General features: G+C 36.1%; 1 protein-coding gene across 5 annotated transcripts in view; it reads left to right on the top strand.

The window, feature by feature from the left end:
* The window catches only part of CEP112 (centrosomal protein 112), a 542,833-nt gene that overhangs the window by 267,103 nt on the left and 262,810 nt on the right, over positions 1-12,920 (top strand). For all 5 annotated transcript variants that reach the window (XM_025362280.1, XM_025362276.1, XM_025362279.1 and 2 more), the window contains one exon: positions 6,685-6,867. In XM_025362280.1, the coding sequence (XP_025218065.1) occupies positions 6,685-6,867 (183 nt within the window). The remainder of the gene's footprint in view (positions 1-6,684; positions 6,868-12,920) is intronic.

Genomic DNA, 12,920 nt, shown 5'->3' with positions numbered 1-12,920 from the left:
ATATATGCTAGCACTAATTTCACTGTAAAACAGTTACCAGGACTTAAACTATATATCCCAAGATCCCTCGGGACTTGGATGTCCAGTGGCTCCATCTTGGTCTTTCTTGGGACCTAGAATGTGCTCTTGCCCTTAGGCGCTTACATGAAAGTTCAGTTGGAGTGAAGACATCATCATCAAGCTGTAGAAGGATTTCGTCTGTTCTGAAATGGAGGCTTATGCTTTTAGGGACTTCAGAACTGGAGAACTTTACTCTTGAATTTCAAGTTCAGCCTGTATTATGGAGTAGCATAGTGGGTGGAGCAGGACCCTTCTTCTTTTTCTTTTTTTTTTTTGAGACAGAGTTTTACTCTTGTTGCCCAGGCTGGAGTGCAATGGTGCAATCTCGGCTCACTGCAACCTCCACCTCCCGGGTTCAAGCGATTTTCCTACTTCAGCCTCCAGAGTAGCTGGGATTGCAGGCATGCGCCACCACGCCCGGCTAATTTTGTATTTGTAGTAGAGACAAGGTTTCTCCATGTTGTCCAGGCTGGTCTCAGACTTCTGACCTCAGATGATCTGCCCACCTCGGCCTCCCAAAGTGCTCGGATTACAGGTGTAAACCACTGCATCCGGCCCCTTTTTCATCTCCTGTTTTGACCTACAAAAATGACAATTTCCTACAAGTCAGCCCAGTATTTTCTAGGCGATGAACCCCAACCATAGGCTGTCAACCCTAGCATCTCAGAGGACTATCAGTTGCCACCAGGTGCTTGCAAGTGAGGGCTGACACTACCATTGTCCCTGGAAGACATGCCAGTCTGCTGTAATATGTTTACGGTGGGCACATACCCGGTGTTGTTATCTGTCTCATAGTTCAGTGCTTTTGGATTGTGGAACTTGAAGCCTTCCCTCTTTTATTACAGGGAACTCCTTAGCCAACCTTAATTAAGCAGGGTCCTCGATCATGGTGCCTCCAGTTCTCCCTTGTAGCATGTATTATGGGTCTGGATACCCCACACCCCTTAACTTAGAAGGCTTATTAACCATTTAATACTCATTTTGTGGGTTCTGTCTGCTTTTATGTCCTCTACAATGTCCAGAATTTACCACCTCCTGGTCATCATTAACTCCATTAGACATTACTGTTGGTCAACCAAAGTATCTACTAGTCCACCACGAAGAAGATGTGCTATTTTGTGTTCACCTTTGAGATGTGTCCACAAGTAAAGGACAAATGGAAAGTCCAAATGACTCTTTAACATTTATTTACACGGATGGGGTTAGGCACCAGTAAAACGTTTTATTTACAGATCTACCTTGAAGATGTCCTTTACAGTTACGAATACCATTGTCAAGATATTCCCCCAACATTAGGGTTTCTCCTCTGGACTCTACCATTTATCTGGAGAAGACACCCCTGCCAGAAGATACTGACAGTGCGGAAGCCTAGGAAAAGACCACAAAGGGCTCATGACATCCAGAAGTTACCCACATAGTGTTGCACTTAGCAGAGAAGCCTGAGCTATTGCACTTTAAATTGAAAATTATTCTCCACTCAAGCAGGAGAGGTAAAAGTGAATGATATTTAAAAGGCTTTGGCAACCTTGAGATTTGTTCATTAAGTAGAATCACTGAGCAATAGGCCCTGGCAAAATATCAAACTAATAATCATTTATGACTATTTATGTTTAGGCTTGAAATGTGATGATCACTATTTCATTTTTTTCCTGATTTTTAAAAATGAGTAAAGTGAAATTTGAACATGGGCATGATCATTCATGAGTCTATAAGAAACTTCAAATGTCTCTGTTTAGAAAGTTACTGTGAAAGTGCATTAATACTAGAGACCAGAACAAGGAGGTATCATTACTAACGGTCTCACAGCTAGTTCTAGTCATGTGTTTTCTGTGGGCAGAAAATTCTGCAGTTCTTTTGCCCCAATTATAGCTCATTTGGTTACTTTTCTTATTCTAGAATATTATAAAATATTTTGCTTTTAATCAGTTTTAAGTCACATTCCTTCTTCCAATATTTCTGAGGCTTTCAAGAAGATCTCAGTAGAACTTTCTACCTCCCATTTCCCTTCAGTGTGTTACATACTTAAATGATTTTGATTCAAGTGTATAATTTTATTATAATGATCCTTGGTGGTGTAACACTGAGTAGAAATAACGTGTCCAAGAACTAAAAATATTCCAGCTCAGTTATTCATTCACTCAGCTTCCTGAGCAAAATGTCATAACAGCAATACAATTTGAAATATCTCTTTTGTTAGGATTAACATAGTTGTGTGAGACACAGAACAAAGCGTATACATTTATTTTAAATAAAGAAAACTTTCTTACTCGGTGTAGTATCTATTAGGAGAAAATGTTTATACTATTTTTTCTGAATATTGCCAATAGTAGAATAATATGGGGAAAACCCCTAAATTTTAAATAAATATAAATCACTATAACACTTCACTGTTCTGAGATGCAAAATACATTTTACCTTATTATTCATACATTATTTTATTGTTATAAGTGTGTATGTTCAAGAGTTTGCATACTTTTCTTCTTCTAAATAACAATACATTTATGGTTAGAAATATATTGTTGATTTTTCCAACTCTTTTTTTTATTATTATACTTTAAGTTCTGGGATATGTGTACGGAATGTGCAGGTTTGTTACATAGGTATACACGTGCCATGGTGGTTTGCTGCACCCATCAACCCGTCACCTACGTTAGGTATTTCTCCTAATGCAATCCCTTCCCTAGCCCCCGACCCCCCGACAGGCCCCGGTGTGTGATGTTCCCCTCCCTGTGTCCATGTGTTCTCATTGTTCAGCTCCCACTTATGAGTGAGGACATGGGGTGTTTGGTTTTCTGTTCCTGTGTTAATTTGCTGAGAATGATGGTTTCCAGCTTCATCCATATTTGTGCAAAGGACATGAACTTGTCATTTTTTATGGCTGCATAGTGTGGTGTATATGTGCCACATTTTCTTTATCTAGTCTATCATTGGTGGGCATTTGAGTTAGTTCCAAGTCTTTGCTATTGTGACTAGTGCTGCAATAAACATACATGTGCATGTTTTTTTTTTCATTTTGAGATGGAGTCTCGCTCTGTCATCCAGGCTGGAGTGCAGTGGCACAATCTCGGCTCACTGCAAGCTCCCCCTGCCGGGTTCACGCCATTCTCCCGCCTCAGCCTCCTGAGTAGCTGGGACTACAGGCACCCACCACTACGCCCGGCTAATTTTGTTTTTGTTTTTGTATTTTTTGTAGAGATGGGATTTCACCATGTTAGCCAGATGGTCTCGATCTCCTGATCTCATGATCTGCCCGCCTCAGCCTCCCAAAGTGCTGGGATTACAGGCGTGAGCCACCGCACCCAGCCATGCATGTGTCTTTATAGTAGAATGATTTAAAATCCTTTGGGTATATGCCCAGTAATGGGATTGTGGGTCAAATGGTATTTCTGGTTCTAGATCCTTGAGGAATTGCCACACTGTCTTCCACAATGGTTGAACTAATTTACATTCCCACCAACAGTGTAAAAGTGTTCCTGTTTCTCCACATCCTCTCCAGCATCTGTTGTTTCGTAACTTTTTGTGATCGCCATTCTAACTGGCGTGAGATGGTATCTCATTGTGGTTTTGATTGCATTTCTCTAATGACGTGATCATGAGCTTTTTTTCATGTTTGTTGTCTGCATACATGTATTCTTTTGAGAAGTGTCTGTTCATATCCTTCATCCACTATTTAATGGGGTTATTTTTTTCTTGTAAATTTGTCTAAGTTCTTTGTAGATTCTGGATATTAACTCTTTGTCAGATGGATAGATTGCAGAACTTTTCTCCCATTCTGTATGTTGCCTGTTCACTCTGAGGATAGTTTCTTTTGCTGCATGGAAGCTCTTTAGTTTAATTAGGTCCCATTTGTCAATTTTGACTTTTGTTGCCGTTGCTTTTGGTGTTTTAGTCATGAAGTCTTTGCCCATGCCTCTGTCCTGAATGGTATTGCCTAGGTTTTCTTCTAGGATTTTTATGGTTTTAGGTCTTACGTTTAAGTCTTTAATCCATCTTGAGTTAATTTTTGTATAAGGTATAAGGAAGGGGTCCAGTTTCATTTTTCTGCATATGGCTAGCCAATTTTCCCAGCATCGTTTATTAAATAGGGAATCCTTTCCCCATTGCTTGTTTTTGTCAGGTTTGTCAAAGATTAGATGGTTGTAGATGTGTGGCATTATTTCTGAGGCCTCTGTTCTGTTCCACTGGTCTATATATCTGTTTTGGTACCAGTACCTTGCTGTTCTGGTTACTGTAGCCTTGTAGTATAGTTTGAAGTCAGATAGCATGATGCCTCCAGCTTTGTTTTTTTTTTTTTGGCCTAGGATTGTCTTGGCTATACAGACTCTTTTTTGGTTCCATATAAAATTTAAATTAGTTTTTTGTAATTCTGTGAAGAAAGACAATGGTAGCTTGATGGGGATAGCATTGAATCTATAAATTACTTTGGGCAGTATGGCCATTTTCTCGATATTGATTCTTCCTATCCATGAGCATGGAATGTTTTTCCATTTGTTTGTGTTCTCTCTGATTTCCTTGAGCACTGGTATGTAGTTCTCCTTGAGGAGGTATTTCACATCCCTTGTAAGTTGTATTCCTAGGTATTTTATTCTCTTTTTAGCAATTGTGAATGGGAATTCACTCATGATTTGGCTCTCTGTTTGTCTATTATTGGTGTATAGGAATGCTTGTGATTTTTGCATATTGATTTTGTATGCTGAGACTTTGCTGAAGTTGCTTATCAGCTTAAGGAGATTTTGGACTGAGATGATAGGGTTTTCCAAATATACAGTTGTGTCATCTGCAAACAGAGACAATGTGACTTTCTCTCTTTCTATTTGAATCCCTTTATTTCTTTCTCTTGCCTGATTGCCCTGGCCAGAACTTCCAATACTATATTGAATAGGAGTAGTGAGAGTCTTGTTCTGGTTTTCAAAGGGAATGCTTCCAGCTTTTGCCCATTCAGTATGATATTGGCTGTGGGTTTGTCATAAATAGCTCTTACTATTTTGAGATACATTCCATCAATACCTAGTTTATTGAGAGTTTTTAGCATGAAGTGATGTTGAATTTTATCAAAGACCTTTTCTGCATCTATTGAGATAATCATGTGTATTTTGTGATTGGTTCTGTTTATACGATGGATTACGTTTATTGATTTGTGTATGTTGAACCAGCCTTGCATCCCGGGGATGAAGCCAACTTGCTCGTGGTGGATAAGCTTTTTGATGTGCTGCTCTATTTGGTTTGCCAGTATTTTATTGAGGATTTTTGCATCGATGTTCATCAGGGATAATGGCCTGAAATTTTCTTTTTTTGTTGTGTCTCTGCTGGGTTTTGGTATCAGAATGATGCTGGCCTCATAAAATGAATTACGGAGGAGTCCCACTTTTTCTGTTGTTTGGAATAGTTTCAGAAGGAATGGTACCAGCTCCTCTTTAATCACATTAAGAAAACATTTTGAAACCCATGTTTTAAAGCAAATTTCGTTTGTGTTTTGATTCTTGATTTGTCATAAGGAGATAAGAATTTCAAATTTAAAAAAGAAAACTTCTGAAATTTAGTGCAGTGTGCATGCCTGGAGAAATGAATGCTATAGCTTTAAGATAAGGTAGTCTGGTGATTCATTGCACGAAACAAGATCGATTTGGAGCAGGCTCCTACTGTTAGCTTTTTTGAAGATGGATTCTCACGCCGAAAATAACACAACATATTCTAGATAACAGCAGTTTTTCCCCCTGAAATCCACCAAAACTGAAGAAAAATCCAAGTGACTGTTCTTAGCAGCTGTGTGGCCTGGAGTTCACTGGGGAAGCTGGCTTCCTGCCGTCCCCTATTCATCACCTGCTTCAAAGACAGCCTGGCTGGCTATAGTTTGCAGGCCAGGTAGGGTGCCATTGTGCACAGTCTGGGAGGATTAGTATCAAAGCTGCGGCAACCAGGCCCTTGGTCTCGGGCTGCCATTCAGTCTAGCAGGGAGAGGCTAAGACTGGCCAAGGTCACAGTCTCCAGTGTGGAGTGGACTGGGAAAGGATCCTGAGAATAGAATGCTCTTTATGAAATCATGGCGCAAGCTTGCAGCACAGCAGGTGCCCTTCTGGAACACATAACATCTGTTTATGTTGGTATACCGTAGCTGACAACGAGATAATGGAGCTTTGAAATTTATCATTTTATTTTTTAAAAGACAACTGTATATACAAGAATCCAGATGCGTATTTAGCTCCGATCTTTTATTTGTAAATCATGAAGAAAGCTGATCGATTTAATTCCTGCTTTTTACATGTGTATATTTAAGCAAAAAGCAAAGCGTACTGACTATTAACCATTTATAACCATTGCTGATCAGTAATACCCGAATTCTTAGGGAGGAAGTGACTAGCATTCGAGATAATTTTTTTCAATGTTCAGACATTTGTGTCAACAGATTGCAGAAGGATTTACTGAATATGCCCAACTATTTTGAATATTAGGAGGTTTGTATAACCACCACCCCAACAAATGAGAGTATTTCAAGGGTGAGGTAATAATGATGCAAAAATAAAAATTTTCAACTTGGACAAATTAGAGAAAAATTAAGCTGTACATGAGTTGTCATGACGACAAGGATGTTCTGTTGATGAACTGTCCTCCTCATTGTCCAATCAGATAGTAGAGCTGAAGCTGGAGCATGAACAGGAGAAGACGCACCTATTACAGCAGCATAACGCAGAGAAGGATAGCCTAGTCCGAGACCATGAACGGGAAATTGAAAACCTGGAAAAACAGCTTCGCGCTGCCAATATGGAGCACGAAGATCAAATTCAGGAGTTCAAGAAACGAGATGCACAGGTAATTATCAATAATATTTGATGAAACGGGTATCTGTTTTTAAAAAGTCATCAGCGTTTAATGTTTTCTTCTTATTCTTGTTGATGCACGCTGTTTGATCATTTGCAAAACTGACATATAAATGTGATTTTTTTTTGTTTTTCTCCCCCCAACCCCCCCGTTTTGGGATGAATAAAGCCTTAACTACAGAAACCACAGGTAGCCAGATTAAAAATCCCATGGCGCGCTATAACTTGGCCCCCTTTTTTATAATCTTGTCTCAGTTCCTTTCATGATGGATTTTTTTTAAGGTATCTGCCCCTTACCCCTCCCTTCAGCCTTAGCAAATCCCTATGAAATATATCAGCCTCACTCCTTGCTTTTTGTTTTAATCTCTGTAGGTAATCAAGCAGCTGTTTTAATATTTGCTTTTCCTTCCTAGTGTTGCTGTTTTCATTAGACTATATTTGATTAGATCACTCAGATGGTAATTGATAAAAATGACTCCAGAGAAGGGCTATTTCCCATCAGGTCTGTTGCTTTTTCCTGCACACACACATGCCTCCTAGCCCACATCTCTGTAGTCCCTGTTGGAAGCCATTTGGCAGAATAACCCCCAGCTGTGGTAGCATTTGACTCCTCAAACTTGTGGATGAAATGTGCACTGTCAGCATGGAAAATTATCTTTATAAATTTCAGATGAAAAAAGAAATCTTATTGGATGTGTATCTTTGTGATACAATACATTCTTTAGAATATATATAATCAAGGGCCTTTAGTGTATCCTCTTGAGATTGCTGTGAAATTGTATTAAAGAAAAATTTAAGAGCAATTGATAACAATAAAAAGATAATGTTCTTTTCTAATAAAAACATATTGTATACTAGGTCTAAATACCCCTTTTCCCATTGAAATCTAACCATGCTAACCACACCACACAAGCTTCTTCCTCTAGTTATCCTTCCTCCCCAAATAATATAATTTTCAAACAAAACAAACCTTCTGTTATATTATGTCTTTCAACAATTTTATAATTATCTAAACATAAACGCACTACTAATTAAGTAAGATGTTAATTTTTTTGAGTGGACAGCGGGAGGTAGTAAGGCAAAGAATAGGAGTTATTGGTTATTTTTCACTTGACCTTGAGTTGTCTTCTATCTTCAGAGAATAACTGATGCAATATGAATATACTCAGCACAGGTTTTGTTGTCAATGATATACATTTACAGTACAATTATTTTCAACTTGTTTTACGGTGGTTTGCTGCCTAAAAAGGTAGTCATTGTAGTGCCCATGGTACCAGAATACTCAGGTGGTTCCTGTCAAATCATCGTGTATTATATTTTGCCACCAACCTCATTAGAGCCTTTATGAAATATATGCTGGTGTTTTGACTCAATTTATTAGGAATATTTTCTAGTTCATATTCTCTTTCAAATATGATGTTAAACCTTACCATTGTTTTCCCATGGCAAGAGATATGGGTTCTGAGTCAGTGTAGGATTTGTTTGCGTGGTATAATTGTATAATGGATAAAATAAAGTACACTAATTTACATAACTTCCTATTATTTGGGGGCTGTTATGGGAAGCCGATACAAGTGGAGGCCAAATTTAGAGGGAACCTTTGTGATTTTGCATGAGTCGTATCTGCCATATAGGGTGCGGTTCATCCAATCATAACAAAAGGGAAATTTTAGTACTATTACGTATAATAAAGCCACAGGGATAGTACAATGAGGCTATTAATTGAATTTCTTCCTATTGAAACATTAAGTATGAGGACTATATGACCTCCTCAAATGCTGTAGTTTAAGATTATATTTCTCATATTTCGTGTCTTTCTTGGAACGTTTTACTAATTGGAATTGCTGTCAAGGGAATGCCAGTAAGCAATGGAAACAGGCTAAATGCATTCTTGCTCAAAAGGAAAATAATTTTGTGTATGTTGTACTTAGTCGTTCTTAGAGAATACAATTTCTAAAACTTTTAGCAATGAGCTATATTTTAAAAAATCTTATCATGTGTACCAAAATACTCATAATTTGTATTTATCTTTGGTTATTTATTGAGGATATTAATTCAAAGTTTCCTTCAGGTAAGTCTTAAATTTTCAAAATCTATCTCTTCATGGTTGTGGTCTAAATAATGTAATGTATAATACCTTTTAAGTTCTAAATTCATTCACAAATTTCAAGAAAACAAAGTAGGCATATAATTTTCAAAATAGAAGATCTTTTTCAAATCACTGTGTTGTAGTTTGATGCAGAACAGACATATTAAATATTAGATTGTATAATTTTTTAAATTTTAATTCCAGAGAGATTTGATTTTCAGTTAATGTGTGGCTATTCTAGCTTAGCAATGGAGGCCATTTTGTAAAAAGGACTATTTGAAATACTTAACCAAAAGAGGACCAGTGAAATATCTATTTTGAAATCTATGGCTTTGTTTGCTGCTTCCCTTCCACCAGATTCTTAACTGAGTACAGTTTCCTTAAAATCTATTTTTGACTTCTTCCAAATATGTAGTACGTTGTATGCTGATTAGAAAATCATTATTATAAAGTATAGTTACCAACCTTAAGGTGAATCATTCCAACTAGGGACTTCCTTTTGGTGAATATGTTTTATAATTATTATAGGTTAATTGTTATTCTAATAATTTCTGTTTTAAAGAGCAATGGTAAGATATAGAAATGCACCAAGGACAATGAACTAGTCTCCTCATTTTATTTGGTTCAGTTAGCTAATTATTTTATGTGTATATTATATTTTGGTTATAGCACTTTGATTTTCAATGGCAAGATATATTATATTACGGTACTTAAATTTGCTAATGTGCATACTAAATTTTACCACCATCATACAAGATGTTCAATCTAAGGTCATATGTTTAAGAAAAAGCATTCAGACCAGTAGAAATCAAGACTTGTAGAAATTCATAACCTCACTGTCAAACATTTCTCATTTACCAGGTCTCTCTTATTGAAATTAGTTTGGAGAATGATCTCATTGATTCAATCATATTTTAATATGAAGAAAATTTATAAATATAATAGCTTCTTCTAACACGAAAGTTCTACATGTAATTCTTATTTTGCTTTTGAACTATAATATAATGAAAGAATTTCTATAGTTTATCCTGTTGAATTAGAGGAAAAATAGAGCATAGGTTCCTTGATCCCTTACTTGTCCTTTTAGGGCCCTGAACCATTTAGAGGTTGTTTGATGTTTTACGTTTGTTGCCACAGTAAGTGGTGTGTGTGACTCCTGTAGAGACTGTTGCATAGAACCTTTGTGATCCTCCCCAGAGGTGGCGTCACCATCTTAGGACCCCTATGTGACCTGTTGCAGTAGGGACATTCAGGCACCTGGGGTAACCAGCAACCATTGTGCATCACCATCAGTATCATGCACATTAAATGCAGCAACCTTACAGAAGGTCATCAGCCATATCTGAGAAATATATTGAATTTAGCATTTGCATATAGTACAGTGGGTCTTGCAAAACATTGGCATCTAAATGCCTTTCTCAATTCCCTACACTGAGAATCATAAATCTAATATGAACAATTTTTACATAATAAATGGCAGATTATCTTGATTTTGGCATATGATTCACATTAAGAGCTGAACCTATCACTGATTCCAAAATGCAGAATTTGTAGTAATTATCTTCTACTTGGAAAAAAGTTTTCCTAGAAAGATATTGACAGGACAATTTTAATTTTAAAAATCGTATCTCAATTGCATTACCTGATTTTCCATGCATTTGCAAATTTGGGCCTAAGAGAAAAATCTCCATTTATAAACTGAGTGTGTGCCTGCATTCAGGGGCTTGAACACTGGCTGTCATTCTTTAAAGGTTACTTGAAGGTGAATGTAACAATACGTACAGTCTGAACATTCTCGTTATACATGGCTTTTGGTCTTTGGTAGCATTTTTCTAGTGAAAACATTTTAATTTTTTTTATATGCCAGCTACTGTCAAAAGGATCTAAAGCAGCATTTTATAATAAACACACACTTAAAATAAATGAAAATAAGAATTCAGCAATAAATTATATTAACCACATTAGAAAATCTATACCGAAGAAAAAATATTACAGTTAAGTGGAAATTTTAGCTCTGCGCTTGCCTGGAAGCCACAGCAAAGAGGGTAACATGGTGAATTGTATAATTCTAATTATGTAATGAAAAAAATCATAGTGGTTCTTTTTTTTCTAGTTCTCAGTCCTGAGAAAAATTTATGCCATTAGACTTAATTTAAAAGACATTGAAATATAACTGATGATATTTTCCATATGTTAAAACGTTGGAAAGAAAATCTGGTGGGGAAACTTTAGATTCTTTAGTACTTTCATAAAATGTAATTGCCAGATTTTATTTTAATGTGCCAAAATTTCATTTGGATTTATTGAGAATATTATTATTCTCAAATCAAAAAACAAAGTGCTTTAAGAAATACAATTTTGTAGATACTATGAATCATAAGAAAGTATATTTTAAGTCACAGCCTAGCAAATTCTAGTGTAGTTGTTTTACTACTGTGCCAGGGATGCTTACAAAGTGTCTTTAGGAAGTAGAAATTGCAAACATAGTTGAGATTAGAAATTATTTAGGAGTTAATGCCTAATATTAATTTCCAAGTGTGTTACTATCTCTTTCTTATATCTTATTTTCTTGTTCTCTGAATTTATTATGAAAAACTATAAAAAGAGATTATAAAATCAAATGGTAATTCATTCCAAGAGTAAAAGATACTTACACCTGTATTAAAATGATTCATATCCTACCTGCATAACCAAAATAGTACTTCATCTCTGATATTTTATTCATTAATGACATTTGCTTGGTCCTGAGGTAGTATATATTTTTGTTTCTTTGGATCAAACTGGAGTGATTGCTTGGAAAAACCAAGCTATGTAAACTCTGTTTTTCCCCCAGCCTAATGAGGCTGTTGCTGTTAATGTAACCCTGTTTTTTGTTCCCCTCATCTCCCTGGTGACACACATGGTCACATCAGAGTGGTGGCCTGGTGTTCCAGCTGTGTACACACCAAGCTGTGCTACTCATCCCCTGATGAACTGAGTTATTTGTATTAGAGAGGACAGAGTGTGTTTTAAGTACTGAGTGGGCTTTACTGCAATGTACAAAGTTTAACATCAGGCATTAGAAGGTTGGTGGGAAAAGTTATCATTTCACTTTAATTTTGTAAAAAGAAAATAAGATATTTTTGGTGGACTCCTGGTAAAACCACACATTACAATTCTCTATTTTCTTTAGATGAAGTTTTATCGTATTATCTAAGTGCTGTATTTAAGATAGCCCAGGAACTTTCTGTATATATTCAAAATATTGATAGAGTTTTTCATAACTAGGCCATTTAAAAAAGCCTGTGGGGGAAATACTGTTTTACTGACACTAAAAGCATAGGTCATACAGAATTTTCCAAATAGTGGGGCAAAAATTCTCAGCATATTTTGGCTTGGATGCACTGATGTGAAGATCGTGTTTCATTAGTATGCAGTGCTATTGTGTCTATTAGTATTACATGTGAATTTAATAATACATTTGCATTATTTATATATTACTATGCAAATTAATATGTGAAAGAATACTATTTCTTAAGTATTTAGTTAGCAGAAAATATAGGAAAATGCCATTTTAAGTAAAGCTTACATTTTGTGTAGGTCACCAGCTTTCTTTTTCCATTATAATTCTAAAATTCTATAATTGTTTTCATCCTGAAGACATAAAACTAGTGTATATATACTTGTGATTAAACTGTTACAAATAATTTAACTTTCTTCTCATCGTGGATAAAATGATATTGTTTAAAAAGCAAAAAATACAAGCTGAGGCAAGAAAAATGATTTTTCTAAGAATGATCCATTTGTAGAAGATACAGTGTATCTTTAGTCCTGTGCATATTTTTTAAATGTGGCAGTTACCATGGAAACCACATTCTGTGGTATTTGGTCCACTTTTAGATAGGGAGCATTTCTTTTAAAGACAAACCTTCTAAATAATAACATAAAGTATTCCATTTGAATTAGTAACTTTGTGT

Source organism: Theropithecus gelada, chromosome 16 (genome assembly GCF_003255815.1).
Source record: "Theropithecus gelada isolate Dixy chromosome 16, Tgel_1.0, whole genome shotgun sequence".
In the NCBI taxonomy this organism is placed as follows: domain Eukaryota; kingdom Metazoa; phylum Chordata; class Mammalia; order Primates; family Cercopithecidae; genus Theropithecus; species Theropithecus gelada.
This window is presented reverse-complemented; position numbering and strand designations above follow the sequence as displayed.